A 16,279-nucleotide genomic window follows, 5' to 3' on the forward strand; every position below is an offset into this window, starting at 1 on the left:
ACTGCATGGGAGTGCTATTTGGATACTAAAAACACATCTTGTAGGGAACATCTTTTGAAAAGCTTGCTAACTCAGTCTAATCACTTGAGTTAAGGAAGTAAGATGCCTTTGCAGTGACTTGGAACAACTTTCTTGACTTCCTGCAAAGAGGACGCTTTACAGCATTTTTGGAGAAGTTAGTAAAACCGAATCTGACATCACTACCTAGCAGCAAGTGGTTTGTTCTTAGCGAAGGAGGAAATTACTCCCTGTCCGATAAGACACCAGTGAAGAGTATGCATTCATTTCTTTTCTTTTTGATTCAGTTTTACAGAGAAACGTTTTTGCGGAGATAACCATTATTTTGCCTTTCAGAAGGACGCATGCTATTTCACAGGAATACGGCTGATTTCCAGATATGACCATGTATTTGTGGCTTAAACTCTTGGCATTTGGCTTTGCCTTTCTGGACACTGTAGTGTTGGTTACAGGTAAGTACGAGGAAATTCATATTTCCTTAGTTATTTTGTGTGTGTGTGTGTGTGTGTGTGTGGAAGGTCATTGGTTTGAAATAGACATAAAAATTAATTAAGCATTGGTGACTGGAGGTGAGGAAACCTGCTGTAAAACAGTCAAGGTTATTGTCTCTCAGAGAGACGTGGCTCGCTATGTGACAGAATACATTGTTTCTGTTTAAAAAAGGCATACATGTTTGGCCAAAAAAAAATCACGATTTAAAAGGCAAACATTGTCTCTCTGTATCTTGGTTTACAAACTGTTCAAAGATATTACAAAAGCTATTACTTAACCCTCAGAATATACAAACACAAGTTTATGAAAGTCTAAGGAAATTTTAATGGCAAAAGAAGTAAATTTTTGTCTTTTCAACAAAAAATGAATTTTTAAAAATCATAATATGGCTTTGCTTGCATGCAAACCACTCCCTCTTTTCGGACCAGTAAGTTTGCTTCCTCAAATTTTGATTATGACTGAAATATTTTCTTGAATACTTAGTTGTACGGTAGTTTAAAATAATACAATTGGGTATTTAATTAAATATTAACTTTTTGCAAATTCTTATCACAGAATGTATTTTAAATCAAGGTTTTGGTCCCTTACAGTCGTTTTAATGATCATTTGCTTTGAAAATTCTTATGGGGCCGCCGCCCTTCCTGGGTGATGGGTAAATAGTAGAGCCTTGATGAGATAAAAATACTTAAACTCTTAAGAATCATGCAAATGCTGTATTCTGTAGGAAAATATAACTAATCGGACCTCTGGTACCTATTCATGTTTGAGATCTTTGTACACTTATGGTCCATTTAATGGGCATTTCTTGAACAGTTTCAGTTTGGGTCATGAGTACATTTTTGGTTGATATGTAATATTACTCCTTATGGTGTAGAATCTAAAGGGAATTTTTTATTATTGAAAAGATATTTAAATGGTATTTTTGTAGATTTCCAAATAAGTAAAAAAAAAAAAAAAAAAAAAGAAAACAGGAAAAATATTTTTTAAAATCTTGCTGATTGTAATTCACTTTGAAATCTTTTTTTGACTTTCTACTGCTCTCCTTTTCTCCAAAGGGCAGGGCAGTAGCTACCTTCTGAGCATGCTACATTGTTAATTTACATTTTGTGTAACCAAGGACAGTAGAAAGCAGCGTGGATAGTGGGGTTTTTTGGTCTGTTTTCTTTAACTGCAAAAACGGATTAAACATTTTTTATATAGGTACAGCATTTTGTCTTAGTACAGAAAATGTTTACAAAGTTACCAGTCCTATAAAGTTGGTTATAATAATAAAAACCAAATTATAAAGAATAATAATTTTAATAAGGTAATAATATGTGTATTATCATAAGTCAGAGTACATTTCCATTAAAAATTCCCACTCAGGAACTGTTGGAAAGCATTTCTAAATGAGCATCAAGAAATTCTGAAATATTTTGTAGGCCACAGAGCAAACCACCATAAAAATTTCAACACAGTCTATTAAGGATTTTTACCATAAGAAACATCTTTGAATTTATCATCAAAATGAGTATAAAATGATCTAGAAACCTTTAAACCGATTTTGCTGAATAGTTTATACTATAAATAAATGTATCGATATACATAGATTTATTTTGAAAACCAAGTTTCACTTCAACTGCTCACATAAATATGGAGAGCAGACATACTCATTTTTAGAAAAAATATATAGATATAATTATCTAGGTGTGCAAATCTTGTTTATCATACTTTGAAGTCCCCAGAGAGATTTTGGGATTCACTGTATAATTTTGGAAATTATTAATTCTTTAAATGATATATTTTTCTATATTAGCAACCTATGAGTTGCATTATATGTTTTACTTTAATGTGTTCAATCGAGTTTAGTGTTTATAGGAAATATTAGACATCAAATTTATATTGTGAACTCTAAAGGCATAAAGAAATAGAGCCCAATGGAGAGTGACTTCAGTGGATAAATTGTTGCACAACTCGGATGTGTTATTTAATCTCTAAAATACAAATATGGGCAAAGTTACACTTTGCCAGAGCAGAGTAACAATGCTGGTTGAGTTTTGCATAAATGTCTGATCTCTTTACTCTGTGCCTCTATGCCATGTTAACCGGAAACCAACACTTTGTTTAAAATTTCTAAATAATTCTGGGGGACAGTGATGGTTTCGAGCATGCAGGTAGGGATGAGTGATCTCTGTCTCTAACAAAGTAGTGCCAGAATCTAGCGCTTCACACCATAACAGCCATGAATACATGAGTTATGTGAGTTATGAGTCATAACGGTTAAGAGTCATTTCCTGGACATAATTTTTCATTTTTCCATCTACATAAAAAAGAAATAGCTCTTAGTTCCAAACATGTACCTTGCCTTGCACATTGCAGGTATTCAATAGTAATTATGAATTGAATTTTATCAGCAATCCTATTAAGTTCTAAATACAATGTAGAGTTTGGGGGTGGTGAGTATGATTATATATTGATTTTTTGGAAAACATTTTCCTAACACAAATCTGCCTGGGATTGTTACCATCGCTAGATTTTGAAATGCCTTTGGTTAGAGGGAAGGTGAGGTGAGGTTAGGGGTCTGGCTTCCTTTTCCTCCCTTCCTCTATGTGACTGAGCACAAGGTCGGAGCCCTCAGCTTTGAGCTGGGTCTTTGCTCTGTTCTGGGCTACTTGGTGTCCTTCTACCAGTGACAATTAAGTACCGTAAGAACACAGATATCTCTACACTGTTTGTATGCATATACACACACACACACATAAATAGATGAGTTATATATGTGTGAGTTATAGAATACACACACACACATTATATATTTATGTATATATATTGGTCTGTCTGTCTATCATCCCTCTACTGGTTCTCCACATTTGTCTACTTTTAAATATTGGAGTTCTATGGGCCTCAGTCTTCGGCCTGTTTTATTCTTATTTCCTAAACTCAGAGTTCCTTATCATCACCTACTATGCACTGCTGGTGCTGATTCTCCATGTTCAGACTCACCCCTCAGAGGGTGGAACCTACCTCCTTTCCTTTTTTTTTTGTGTTAGATTTTTGTGTTTCATATTTATTTAACGCAACATTTTCCAACTGAATCATGAAACACAGATATATTGTTTCATTCCTAACTCTCTCAGTCAAACAGACGGTGATGTAGAGCTATTCTAGAACTCTAACAGGATTGGGGCAAAGCCTCTAAGCAAAATTATTTTAACCTGTGTGCTGAGGCCTTGTCTTTTTTCATTTTACTTTATTTAATTATTTTTATACAGCACGTTCTTAGTAGTTATCTATTTTATATATATTAGTGTATACATGTCAATCCCAATCTCCCAGTTCATCCCACCACCACCACCACCCCGCCACCTCCTTTCCTAAATTTAATCTTGTTTTACTGTGTTGTGCTTTTGCAAAAAAGAAAAAAAAAAAGAGAGAGAGAGAGAGGGAGAAAGAAAATCTGAAATAGATATTTAAATGCTCCCCAAGTCTTATCATATTACTTTGTAATGATCTCTAAAATCTTCGCCCCCCCCCACCTCTATTGACATCCCTTTAATTCACACCTTTATCCCTTTGCATCTGCAGTGTTGTAGTAGTATCCTAATCTGTCCATTTCTTTTCACACCCTACAGCTTAAAAATATAAAATGAAAGAGGAAAAAACCCCCCGACATCTTTTCGTTGCCTTGGTTTCTATTCTAAACCTTTGCCAGAACAACTGAGTCCGCCGATGAGCTAGGAGCATGGCAGGAGCTGGGCAGGGATCTTTTTTTCTTTCTCTTTTATGATTGACTAAAATAGAACAAGCAGCAGGTAGTTTCAACACCCTGCTGCTCTACACTTCCTCAAGACCTCCAAGGCGCTGCGCCAATCCTATTTCCCCTCTAAAATTCTCTTTCGTCACTCTTGCCGCAAAACATCTCCACTGAAATTGGGTGCTTTTTATCACCTTTCCTTGTCATTTTTCACATACTATTTCAGTTTGCTGTTGTTGGCATTATTCTTTACCAATCAGAGCATTACGGCCATTGCAACCTACATGATAGCAGAAACCGTCTTATGCCTTTTTTGTATCATCTGTGCTTGATTTCTTCCCAGACACTGAAAAAGCAATGGGCGTTTTTTGATGAAACTGCAGATTATAATAATAGAGGAGAAGGAGGAGGGTAAGAAAATTTTCAGAAAGAAAGGACAGAGAGGGGAAAAACATGAAATGAAACAACTAGTCAGAGGCGAAGTGGAGGTGGAGGCCATGGGACAATTTTATCAAGATTAAGTAGAATCATTTTAGATCTAGATCTTTACAGGCTTTGCCCTTTCCCACCCCCCCATTTCCTTCTTTCATCTCCTTATTTTACCTTTTCTTTGGAAAGAGCCTCCTGATTTTTAAAAAATCCATAGTTCATGCATGTTGTTTCTAAATTTTCCTGACCTACTCTTTGGACATTCTCGCTAGTGGCGTTTCATTTGATGGGTCTGGTTTGTTCTTCAGATCCAGACGTCCACGGGAAGAAAAGTAAGGAATAGGGAGGGAGGGACTCATGTAGCAGGGGAACGAGACACTGGAGTCAGGTCCAGCCCTTGCACATACTGGCGTGGGTAGCACTTGACCTATTGCCCTGGGACTGTTTCCAAAGGCAGATGGCAAACGGCTCACCCTGCCAGTTGCATTTTGTGTGCACAGAAAGCCTGTAGGAGTCTGAGCATCATTTCTTACTAGATAATGTGACAAATAATTTCAATCTGAGCAGGTAAAGAGCAGAGATCTGTAGTCAGGTTGATTAACTTTGTTGATGAAAGTGCATGCAGCATTAATGTTACAGGGTTTTGTGTTCAGACCATGTGTATATAAGAGTTACTGGTGCAGAGAAAGAAATTTGTCATCACTGCAGATCTTTGATCTTTTTCAGTCATCTTATAAGTCTATGGGAATTGTTAGACAGGAGAAAAGAATGGAAATTTAACTTAACCTCAGTTTAAACTTAATTTCAATCTTGTCTAAATAGTTTTGTCAGTACGAGATACCCAACCACTTACTAGTTGCTGATCACCAAAGAGTTAGTGCTGTGACTTTTGCATGCATAAAAATAGTAGTCTTATAAACAACAAGGTCCTACTGTATAGCACAGGGAACTACATTCAATATCTTGTAATAACTTACAGTGGAAAAGAATCTGAAAAAAAATATATATATATATACAACTGAGTCACTTTGCTGTACACCTGAAACTAACACAATAATGAAATCAACTATACTTCAATTAAAAAAAAGATAGTAGTCTTATGGAAGGATAAAGAAAAAAATACAGTATTGCAGGCTATTCATTTAGCAATACCATGTGATATCTATTTCTACACAATTCTGAAATATACAGAAGTAAAAATTACAGTAATTAATAGATTTTGTGTACATGGCTCTAATCAATATTTAGATAAGAAAATATTTAATTATTGCCTGAAATCTTTAATGTGCATTCCTTTTATATGTCAATATGTTATTCCAATTTCAGTCTCTCAAGAGTCTAGGGAATGGCTATTGTAAGCAGAGTATTATGTGTTCAGGAAAACAACAGAAACAAGAAAAAATAAAGAAAGGAATGAAAACCTTCCTTCTCTTTTAGCTGGGGCAAGCATAAATATATATAAAGTCAGTGTTAGGGAAATAGTCAAGAATCTTTCACGTTTGTTCACTTTATCTTCAATTGATTCCCTTCTGAAAAGATAATCAGCAAGATTATCAATACTTTTTTAGGTTCTTTACTGAAGACCCAAACTCAAACAAACTTTAACATCTTTTATGGTACATACACAGTGTTGAAAGATTAAACATTCATTTCCTGTTAAAAATGAGACACAAGTATCTGAACTGAAAAAAGTGACTTTACTAAAATTTCTATTTCTCCTATAAATATATCGCAAGTGTGATAAAGTTGTAACTACATGTCATGATATTTAAATGAAAATGATTGCCATTCATATATTCAAAAATTTGCTTCCAACCAAAATGTGAGCAACTGGAGGAAATTCATCAACCATCTGAAAAAATGATCTGCTGGAACAGAACTTGAGTCGAGGGCAACTCAGCATCACACTCAGACGTAGTGTTAGGACATGAATACCTGGTAAAGTGAACTGAACACAAATCACTGATAGATAAGAAGAAACTCTTTGCTTTGTAAATTAAAAAAAAAAAAATTGTCCTGATAGTCATGAAAATAGATTAGAGACACCTATACAAATAATAATGCTGTATCGATAAAAGAGGTTATCAAAGGGACAAAATCAAGACAATAAAGTGTGGTCACCATATATTAAATATTTCCACTTAAAGAAAAAAACAATAATTTGTTTACTGATAAAAGAAATATTAAGCATCATAGGAAATGAGTCAGGAGCCATCCAAGTTGGAGAAGACCATGGCAGGTGGAACGAGAAATATTTTGGAAAGCAAATTCTATGAATAGTATGATCTGGATCCAAATCATTTTCCTTCTCTGATACACCATTTCCTTATCTACAAAGTGTTGTAAGCATTAAACATGATAATATTTGTGACACTGCTTTGAAAACGGTGAGGTACTCTGCAAAGTTGTAAATTTCATTTACGTAATCCCTCGAAATCACAGCACACAGCTCTTTCCCATTGAAACGTGATTCCAAATCACATCTCTTCCTTTGAGAGATTCTGAGAAGATAAGGTTTAAGGCTGTGTGGCAGAGGAATAAACTCTTATAGATCTTTGAATGTTTTTAACTTTGTATCCCCTATTTTAGGGATTTTCAGACTCCTCTGGATTCTACCTCTTAAATAGTTTATAGATCCATTCCGTTATCACAACTCTGCTACAGCGTCTTAACATTAATAGCCTGGAAACTTGTCTCCCTTCAGCTGTTACCAAGATAATCTTTGTAAAAGGCAAAACTCACCTTTGTACATTCCTCCTTCAATGGCTCCCAGTTGGGATAGAGAATATACTGATCCCATGATTGTGGTCTCAAGGTGTTTTGACTCAACATTTATGAACATAAACTTTAATTAGAATATACCAACATTTATAAATTTTTCTTGAAAATACATTTCACAGAAAAATTCCCCTCCATTAAGCTAGTTTAATTCCTTGAGTATTTTTTATATAACCTGATTAAATCATTACCAATTTTTCCATTTTTATTTTACTGAACTAATGTTCAATAGCATCCATTTTCATTTAATTTTTACAATCGCTATTAAATTCATGACTTGATTTTTATCCACGGCACATTTTACTGATTATAGTTTATGCCTGTGGGAATTTTCCTTTATGGTTATTATTTTTCTAAGTGCAATTTTTCTTGTCAAACCACACAGATCTAAATTACCCAAAAAGGCTTTAATTTTTCTATTTAGCCAGAAATAACATTTCATGTGTGCAGTTTTAGCCACTGTTGGTTTCTTTCTTTCTTTTTTTTTTTTTTTGCATATCAATGTCACATAAAATATAAGTGATGTAATATAATTTTTCACTTTTGTCAAAGTTTAGATTGGGCAGTACTAACCATACTCAAATCTATTTTGTGTTGATATTTCTATTAGTAACATCCATTTTGTGATTGAGAGCTCCTTCAGCAAGATTCCTTTTTGAGATTTTGAGAGTTTTGGGTTATTTCTCAGGTAGCCAATGGAAACATTAGTATCACTTATTAGACTGCTGTATAGTCTAGCATTGGTATGTTTTAATTCTCATTCATTTGTACCAACTTCTTACTAACTGGTGGAACAAAAAGCAAATAGAAGAATCAACACAATTTTAAAATGTTCTCAAGACACAATGGTGGGTGAGGTCAAAATAAGGTGTCAAATCACCCTCCTTTGGTCTCTGTGCACTTAGGAAAAATGAAAGCAAATAGCATGGCACACACGGTTCTAATTTAATCCCTCCAGATTTCTCCAGCTTTATCTGGGGCCACTTTGTGACATGTACTATGTACTCTTGTAACTTTCATTTTCCTAAAAATATAATGTTTTCCTGTCTCCAAACTGTTGCTCACCCCTCCATGTTGTCTTCCCTCCATAATTTTTTTAAACTGGGCAAATTATAATGCCCTTCAAAATTTAGTTCAAAGGTCACTTCCTCTGGACAGCCCTTCTGCACACCCCCTGCTCTTTCACCCCTTTCACACCTGCACAGGTCCTCTTCTGACCTTCTGGGGATCTCTTTACCTGGCTCTTTCTCACAGTAGCTGGTGAGCTCATGTAGGTTTTCATTGGGTCTCTTCTTATTTACCAGTGAGATGAATGAATGGATGGTGTGTCAGTGCAGCCCAACCCTGTACGTAGAAAATACTTAACAACTCAGGCAAACAATTTTAATTGTCCTTTTGTTGTTGTTACTTAAGTGAACTATTCATGGCAAAATTTCTACATGATAGAAAATTTCAGGAAATAGAAGAAAGAAAAAAATTGCTTTAAAATCTTTGCCAACATTTTTTCTTTCTCTCTTTCCCAATCTTCCTCTCTTTCGATCACATGCTGTGTATAAAATTGCATATCCTATTTTTTTCCTAAGTAAACCATGATTATTCTAGGCAACTTGAGAAATACAGAAATGAATACATAGGAAAATAAAAATCAGATTACCAATACCATCACCTAAACACTTTATGAGTATTTCATTTTACCAGGCTAGCTAAACCTATTTATTTATTCATTTATTCATTTCATGAACAAATATTTTATAAGTGTTTTCATTGTTCCATGAATTGGGCATACCATATCCCATTCCTTTCCTTGTGAAGTCTATAATCTAAGTGAAGCAGTGGCTGCTTAGAGATGGGGTTTTAAATCTTCCAAATTCTTCATAAGCTTTCTCCTCGAAGTAATAGTATACCTCACAACAGATAATTATTTGTGTTCTCAATCTTCTATAAATTATAAATTATTCTTTTAAAATCTGCATATAGTACACTATTTAAGTAAAAACTCTATTCTTGCCAAACTACATTTAGGCCTCCATTCCAACCAGATTCCTTTGGCAGGCTTTTGGTTATAGAAGTTTGGGAGCTGCAGAACTAGGCAATAGCCTCAATTTGTTTTTGGTTTGTTTTATGATTTAAACTGAAAATAAAAGATTTATTTGGAGAGAAATTTTAAACATACACTCATACACACCACACAAACAAATCCTCAACTGTTTTTGGTGATCTTCCACAGTAATTTTCCAAGGTCACCAGTTCATAAGGAGTGGGAGTTGGGGGGAGAGGGTTGAGATTTCATGCTGAGTCTCGCTGATTCTAGGTCTATTTTTTTCAGCCTTCTGAAAGGTCAGCTTAATAACCAGGTAATTGAGGACATGATGATGGTGGGCAAATCACAGCCAAGACTGAAGGGTAGTTGGAAGTTGCTTAGAGGTCATTTGTGTGAAACATGCATTAATCCCCATGCACCTGATTTAGCTGCATGAGTGAACCACTGTATACTGAGCCACTTCCATATCCCTAGCGAGATCTAAAACTATAAAAAGCAAAGAGGCATCTTTAATTAATTTGTCTTTACTGTGAATGCTGATGCCATGTTAATAATGCAGAAGTGATGTTGTCACCATTGTCTTGAAAGGTGGTTAACAAAGCATAGCACCCAGTCTGTCTCAAGGTGAGTGATAGGATGGAAATAATGGATTTTCCCCGTCCCTAATTTGTTTTTGATATTACATAAAATGAAAGCCATTGAATAATGTACCAAAGTATCTAGATTTTTTTTTTGTTGTTTTTGAAGTGCAAGGGAAGTAACTTGACATTTGTTAAACACTTTGATCATGGAAAACACATGAGGTTTTCATATTATTCCAGGAAGTGTAGACACTAGATAATCTTTTCATACTCATCCAAGAGGCATATTAAATGAATCAGGTAGAGCTGTCTTACAGTTTGCTACTCCAGGAATAAGTTGACTATAACTTAAGGGAAAGTGAAGAAAAAAGTATGTGTATTATTTGGTTACTCTGATGAATGTGGGCTGCCAATCAGATAATTCAGGCCAAATATTGTACTTTGACTTCTTAAACTTGAGTTTCCAAATCCCCTTTTTGGTTTCTAAACTATGATTTTAACTTATGCCTAATAAACCCTGTCTTTTTACTTTTCGGTCGTTTTATTTTCTTAATTTACTTACTGATACTTCAGGCATGATCAAGATATATAATATCTAAGAAAACATAAATGAAGTGGAAGACATCAGTTCAGAGCTTGACTGTAAGAGGAAGTGATGACATGAGGGAGGCAGATGAGGAAAAGAAGAGGGTCAGGGAGCTGATGGAAGTAATTTAAAGAGATAATTATAGAAATGTTGGATTCAGACATGCTCTACTTTTAAAGTGCTTAAGAAATTAGTGTTTGACATCTTGTCTGGAGTCCATTCCGAGCTTTCCAATTATGAAATGTGAGGAAAATTACCTTTTAAATTCTCAGCTTCATTATCTGTACAATGGGAATAATGGCAGTAGTTCTTAAGTGAGACGATTTACTCCTTGATTCAGTTGTTTTTAGAGCCCCTACTATGTGCCAAGAACTATTCTAAGTGCTGACACAGTGGTGCATACAACAGAAATAAAAATCGTAGTAAATAAAAATAGTGGTAAATAGTGGTAAATAAAGCTTTCATGAAGCTTATATCTTAGCAAGAGAGATAACAAAAAGCCAAAAAAATAATAGAGAAGTTTCAGATATTGATGAGTGTTGGGAAATGAAACAGTGTGATATGACAGAGACAGGCCAGACTTGGGGGTGAATGGCCCTTTAGACAGAGTGATCAAGGAAGGCTTCTTTGAGAAAATGTCGTGAAGCTACCTGTTGGCTGATGAGAATGTAAAGATTCAGGTGAAGAGGAACTGGCAGGTGTGAGGCCCTTTGGAAAAAGCAAACAGTTGGTGGGTCCAAGCCACAGAAAGGAGGCCGGGTGCTTGCAGGATGGCAAGTAAAGGCTGAGTGGTGTGTGGTGAAGAGGGAGACAGAAACAGAAAGAGAGAATTTATATTCACCCTAAGTGTAATGAGAAGAAGCCATTTGGAATTTTTAAGCAGGGAATGGTCAAATCTCTTTTCCATATTAAGAAACCACCCTGGTTGCCATGTGGAGAGCAGGCTGGAGGTGAAACAAAGCCTGGGGATTAGTTAGAGCCCGCTGAGTTGGTGGAAGGGAGAAGGGTTGGGGATCTGGACCAAATGTTGACAGTAAAAGAAAAGGACAGATCCACATGGGATCTGGAGAAGTTGCTGTGCAGAAGGGGAGTAGGAAGTTGTTCAGAATGACTCTTTTTTTTTTTCTTTCTTTTTTTTTTCCATGAGCAACTAAGATGGGAAACATCCCAGTTGGGGGTAGACAATCCAGTGTCTGCTTTGTCCATGTGAATGCTTGAATTCTCATCAGGCATCCAACTACAGATGCCAAGAAGGCAGCTGAAGTTAAGAGTGAGGGGCTGGTCAGGTCTTGATTGGAGCCATAGCTTTGGGAGTCGTAGTGCAGATGGGATTTAGAGCTGAGGGACCCACTATGAGAGAGTCAGAAGAATATTCAGCTGGAGAAGTACCGATGCCCCGACTCTGAGCCCTGGGACACTGCATGTTTGAAGGGGTTGGAAGGAGGGGTTAGGAGAGGAAAGTCAGAAGGGGCAGTCAGTGAGGAAAGGAGAAGAATGTTTTGCTTGGGATGTTGAAAGAAAGAAGTGATGATTGTGAAAGGCTTAACATGTTTGCTGGCATGTAATGAGAATCCAGTAAATTCTACTGAAAATCCAAATTCATGTCTCCTCTTGAAAGGTTACTGAACAGTGATTGTGAACATACTAACTATTCTCAAATATCCCCTTTTAACTTTAATATTATCACAAAAGTAAGTATGAAGGAAGTTATAGCAATATTTGGAAGAATCAAATATCTTCAATGTATGTATTATATATGTCTCTATATATGTTTATATGTATCCTTTGTTAGCTTAGTTATTAAAAAAAGGTACAGCTTAAAATAATCTGTTTTAATAAAAACTATATAAAATGTATTGAGAGACTAATGAATTAGGAATATAACTGAGAATGTCTTGAAAAGACAATGCTCTGTTGAGTCCATTTTGGGGACCTTGTTTTGATGCATATTGATAAAAATATCTTTAAATATTATTTAAGCCAATATTTGGACAGGTTGGGGGTTTGTTGAGAGTTAATTTGTTACATAAAAGGCTTATTTCTTTTTTTATTGAAATATAGTTGATTTACAATATTGTGTTAGTTTCAGATGTACAGCAAAGTGATTCAGTTTATCTATCTATATTAGATTATTTTCCATTATAAGTTATTACAAGATATTGAATATTGTTTCCTGTGTTATATAGTAAACGCTTGTTGCTTCTCTATTTTATGTATAGTAATGTGTATCTGTTAATCCTATACTCCTAATTTATCCTTCCCCCCTCCCTTTCCCCTTTGGCAACCATAAGTTTGTTTTCTATGTCTGTGAGTCTGTTTCTGTTTTGTATATAGATTCATTTGTATTATTTTTTAGATTCCACATATAGGTACTATCATATAATATTCGTCTTTCTCTGTAAAAGGATTGTTTCTAAATCAAATTTTAAATCTTTCATTTCTTTAAGAAAATTGAAAACAATTGGTTACCACATAGGCTTATACTAGGTAGAACCTAATAGCCTTGATAATTGTACAGGATACAAATAAGGATTTGTCTTTATGAGATCATACATAAATAAGATTTTAATATCAGACTTGGCAGGTTTGCTTAGAGAAAATCTTTAGGGCAACTTATTTTTTGTAGTCACTGGTAGCTAGCTAGCAAGAAAAGTAGTGCTTACCAGGTACTGCTCTCAACGTTTTATAAATGTGATCTCGTTTAACTTAAGTACACAAACCATTATCAAATCTAGCTTATACTTGTCTTTGTTAATGTGTTTCCCAATATATATCATAAAATGTACTGATTTTCATGATCTAAGAGGAAATAGCTAAATTTCATTTTCCTTGTTCTAATTTTAAATACTAAGATTGATCAAGAAGGAAAGGGAAGCAGCCCAGGGCCCCTCCTCTGTGCCTGGCCCTCTGAACAATGCTTCGCCTGCACCATGCTGGTCTCACCTCTTTCTACATTTTCTGTATTCAGAATTCTTCAGAGTATCAAATAAATGTTCCAGCAATTCTTGTTCTCTAGTCTTAATAGCGGATAGCAGAATTAAGGTTAAACCAAAAGAGTAAGTAATCTAAATATTATTGACATTTATTTTTGTATGATGGTGTTTTGCTTACGTTGAAAAATGGGCACATTGAATGTTTTGGCAATTTACTGTGATCTCTATCATGAAATCGTATTGAAAAGGCTCAGCACAGGAGAAAGTTGTACAGCTTTCTCTTCCGGCCCTGCTGCATTTTCATACGGATGTAAAGCTTAGTTTAGGCACATCTGCTTCATCACACGTGCACAGAAGGCGGAAGAGAGGATGAGAGAAATAGGACCAATTTATTGCAGGCAGTATCTTAGTGCAGGGGAAATAGATAATCATGCATGTGACTGTAGCATCAGTGAATCAGAAAGCCTAGTTGCTGTAATGCAGAAAATCTACCTGTGTGTAAGTAGTAGGGAGATAAAAGCCTGGTAAACCTAAGTAATCCATTTTCAGATGTGTGAGCTCCATTATGGAGCAAATATGACTTTATTTGCCCATTGCTTCAAGGATAAAAGTTCGAATGAAGGAAATGACTTTCCATCTAAATAATAGAGGACTCAGCATCCTTTCAATGTGAACAGCTAAGATGCTGCCTTGCTCCCTGGTAACTTTAGAACATTGGAACCCATGAGTCCATTTACAGGTTCAAGAAAGAGAGGTTCTTACAGGGAGGAAGAACATTTGCAGGGTGACCTACAACAGAAACTCACCAAAGCCTTTGAAACACAAGATTATCCCTGTTCTATTGGTGCTGTGTTGAGGGCAGCTAGAAGGCATGGATGAAAGAACCATTGGGATGACCAGTGAGAGACCAAAGGCAAGTAGAACCTCAAAAATCTGGACGTGGAACAAGTCAGATACAATATAAGGAGAACTTCAAAGATGGGGAAATAAGAATAATAAAAATACCTTTAGTTGTCAAATGTAAAATTTGTGCCAGTTTTGTCACTTTCTATTTTTCAGGAGCATTGTAAAACTAAAGATATTTTCTATTAACATCAATTTAGCTCTACGTGTTTTTCTCATCTAACTTCATTGGTCAATTTTCAAAACAACAAAAGAAGTATATTATGTTCAAAGAATCCAAAATGACTTTTTTGTTATCCTTAATAAAATGCCTTCTTTTAAACTAAATTTTAAAATTTACATTTCTAAGTAGGGGGTGGTTTCAGAAAATGGAGAAAGCACTTCATAAAGTATAATAAAATGAAATCATAAGGGATTCTTACTTTAAGCATTTGGAAAACTATGAAGGAGTACCAATTTCTGTTATTACTATTTTTATTTTTATAAATTTATTTACTTATCTATTTGGTGTTTTTTTTTGGCTGCGTTGGGTCTTCGTCACTGCACATGGGCTCTCTCTCTATCTGTGGCGAGCAGGGGCCACTCTCCGCTGCGGTGTGCGGGCCTCTCATTGCGGTGGCCTTGCAGAGCACGGGCTCCAGGCACATGGGCCTCAGTAGTTATGGCACGCAGGCTCAGTAGTTGTGACTCGCAGCCTCTAGAATGCAGGCTCAGTAGTTGTGGCTCACGGGCCCAGCCGCTCCGCGGCATGTGGGATCCTCCTGGACCAGGGCTTGAACCTGTGTCCCCTGCAGTGGCAGGTGGACTCCCAACCACTGCGCCACCAGGGAAGTCCCTGTTATTACTTTTGTCACTAGCTTCTCTTTTGTTTTTTCACTTTAAGAATTGAAATAAAAGTTGAAATCTTTATTTAAAAAACAAGAAATGTTTGCATATTAATCTGTAAATCAAAATACAGAAATATAGAATGTTCAGCCACTATCAATGTGGACTCCTATTTTGTAATTAAACTATTTTACAAACATCTGTATTTGCTTAAGAGCAGTGGGCTAAGAAAAGAAAAAAATCAATGCAACCCACAAGACCATGGTTCTGTGGAATCTTTGCTCTGGTATCTGTTTTGTCAATTTATGAAAGAAAATGCTTATCATGGTTCTATTTTTTGCTAAAAGAGTAACCTTTATATTTTAAATCAAATGTTAAGTATTTACATAATGTTGTTTCTGAAAAAAAATCATGTACCTTTTATTTTAATTCACTCTTTATTCCATTCCATTATTGAATGTAGAAAATATTACTACAATTCTTTTAAAACAAAAGTAAAACATAATTCATTTAAAAATCTATTTTGGCTTGCCTTGACCATGAATCTTCTCAGAAGTAACACTTCTTAAGGATATCAGATACCATAACCTGCCTTTCTTTCTAGGCCTCCATTTTATGGGCTGAACATCTGGATTTGATGGGCAGGCAAATATTTCCTTCTGCTGACTTTTCTAATAATCCTTTCTTATAGATACACATACTTCATGTTTGTTAATAAAATTGACATGATTTTCATATCTACTGTTTTTAACACACAGTGAATTATGGAATTTTCAGTGGCTTTTAAAAAATTAAATACTTTAAAAATTCCTTATAAAAACAATATTAAGAACCACTCTAAAAAGTATTAGGGCCACAGATGTTTTCCTTTCTAGTGTTAATTGATTTAAGATCCATCAAAATGTTGTTAAAACATCCAGAGGTTAATGTGCTATAATGATAGCACATGGGTCAGATTAA

The 16,279-nt window shown here is 35.3% G+C and overlaps 1 protein-coding gene across 7 annotated transcripts in view; it reads left to right on the forward strand.

The window, feature by feature from the left end:
• Positions 1-217: 217 nt before the first annotated feature.
• Positions 218-16,279, forward strand: part of PTPRC (protein tyrosine phosphatase receptor type C) — a 122,035-nt gene continuing 105,973 nt past the window's right edge. For all 7 annotated transcript variants that reach the window (XM_036825895.1, XM_036825902.1, XM_036825913.1 and 4 more), the window contains exons 1-2: positions 218-273; positions 355-470. In XM_036825895.1, coding sequence (XP_036681790.1) covers positions 398-470 — 73 coding nt within the window. In that variant the 5' untranslated portion in view covers positions 218-273; positions 355-397. The remainder of the gene's footprint in view (positions 274-354; positions 471-16,279) is intronic.

Source organism: Balaenoptera musculus, chromosome 1 (genome assembly GCF_009873245.2).
Source record: "Balaenoptera musculus isolate JJ_BM4_2016_0621 chromosome 1, mBalMus1.pri.v3, whole genome shotgun sequence".
NCBI classification, from domain to species: domain Eukaryota; kingdom Metazoa; phylum Chordata; class Mammalia; order Artiodactyla; family Balaenopteridae; genus Balaenoptera; species Balaenoptera musculus.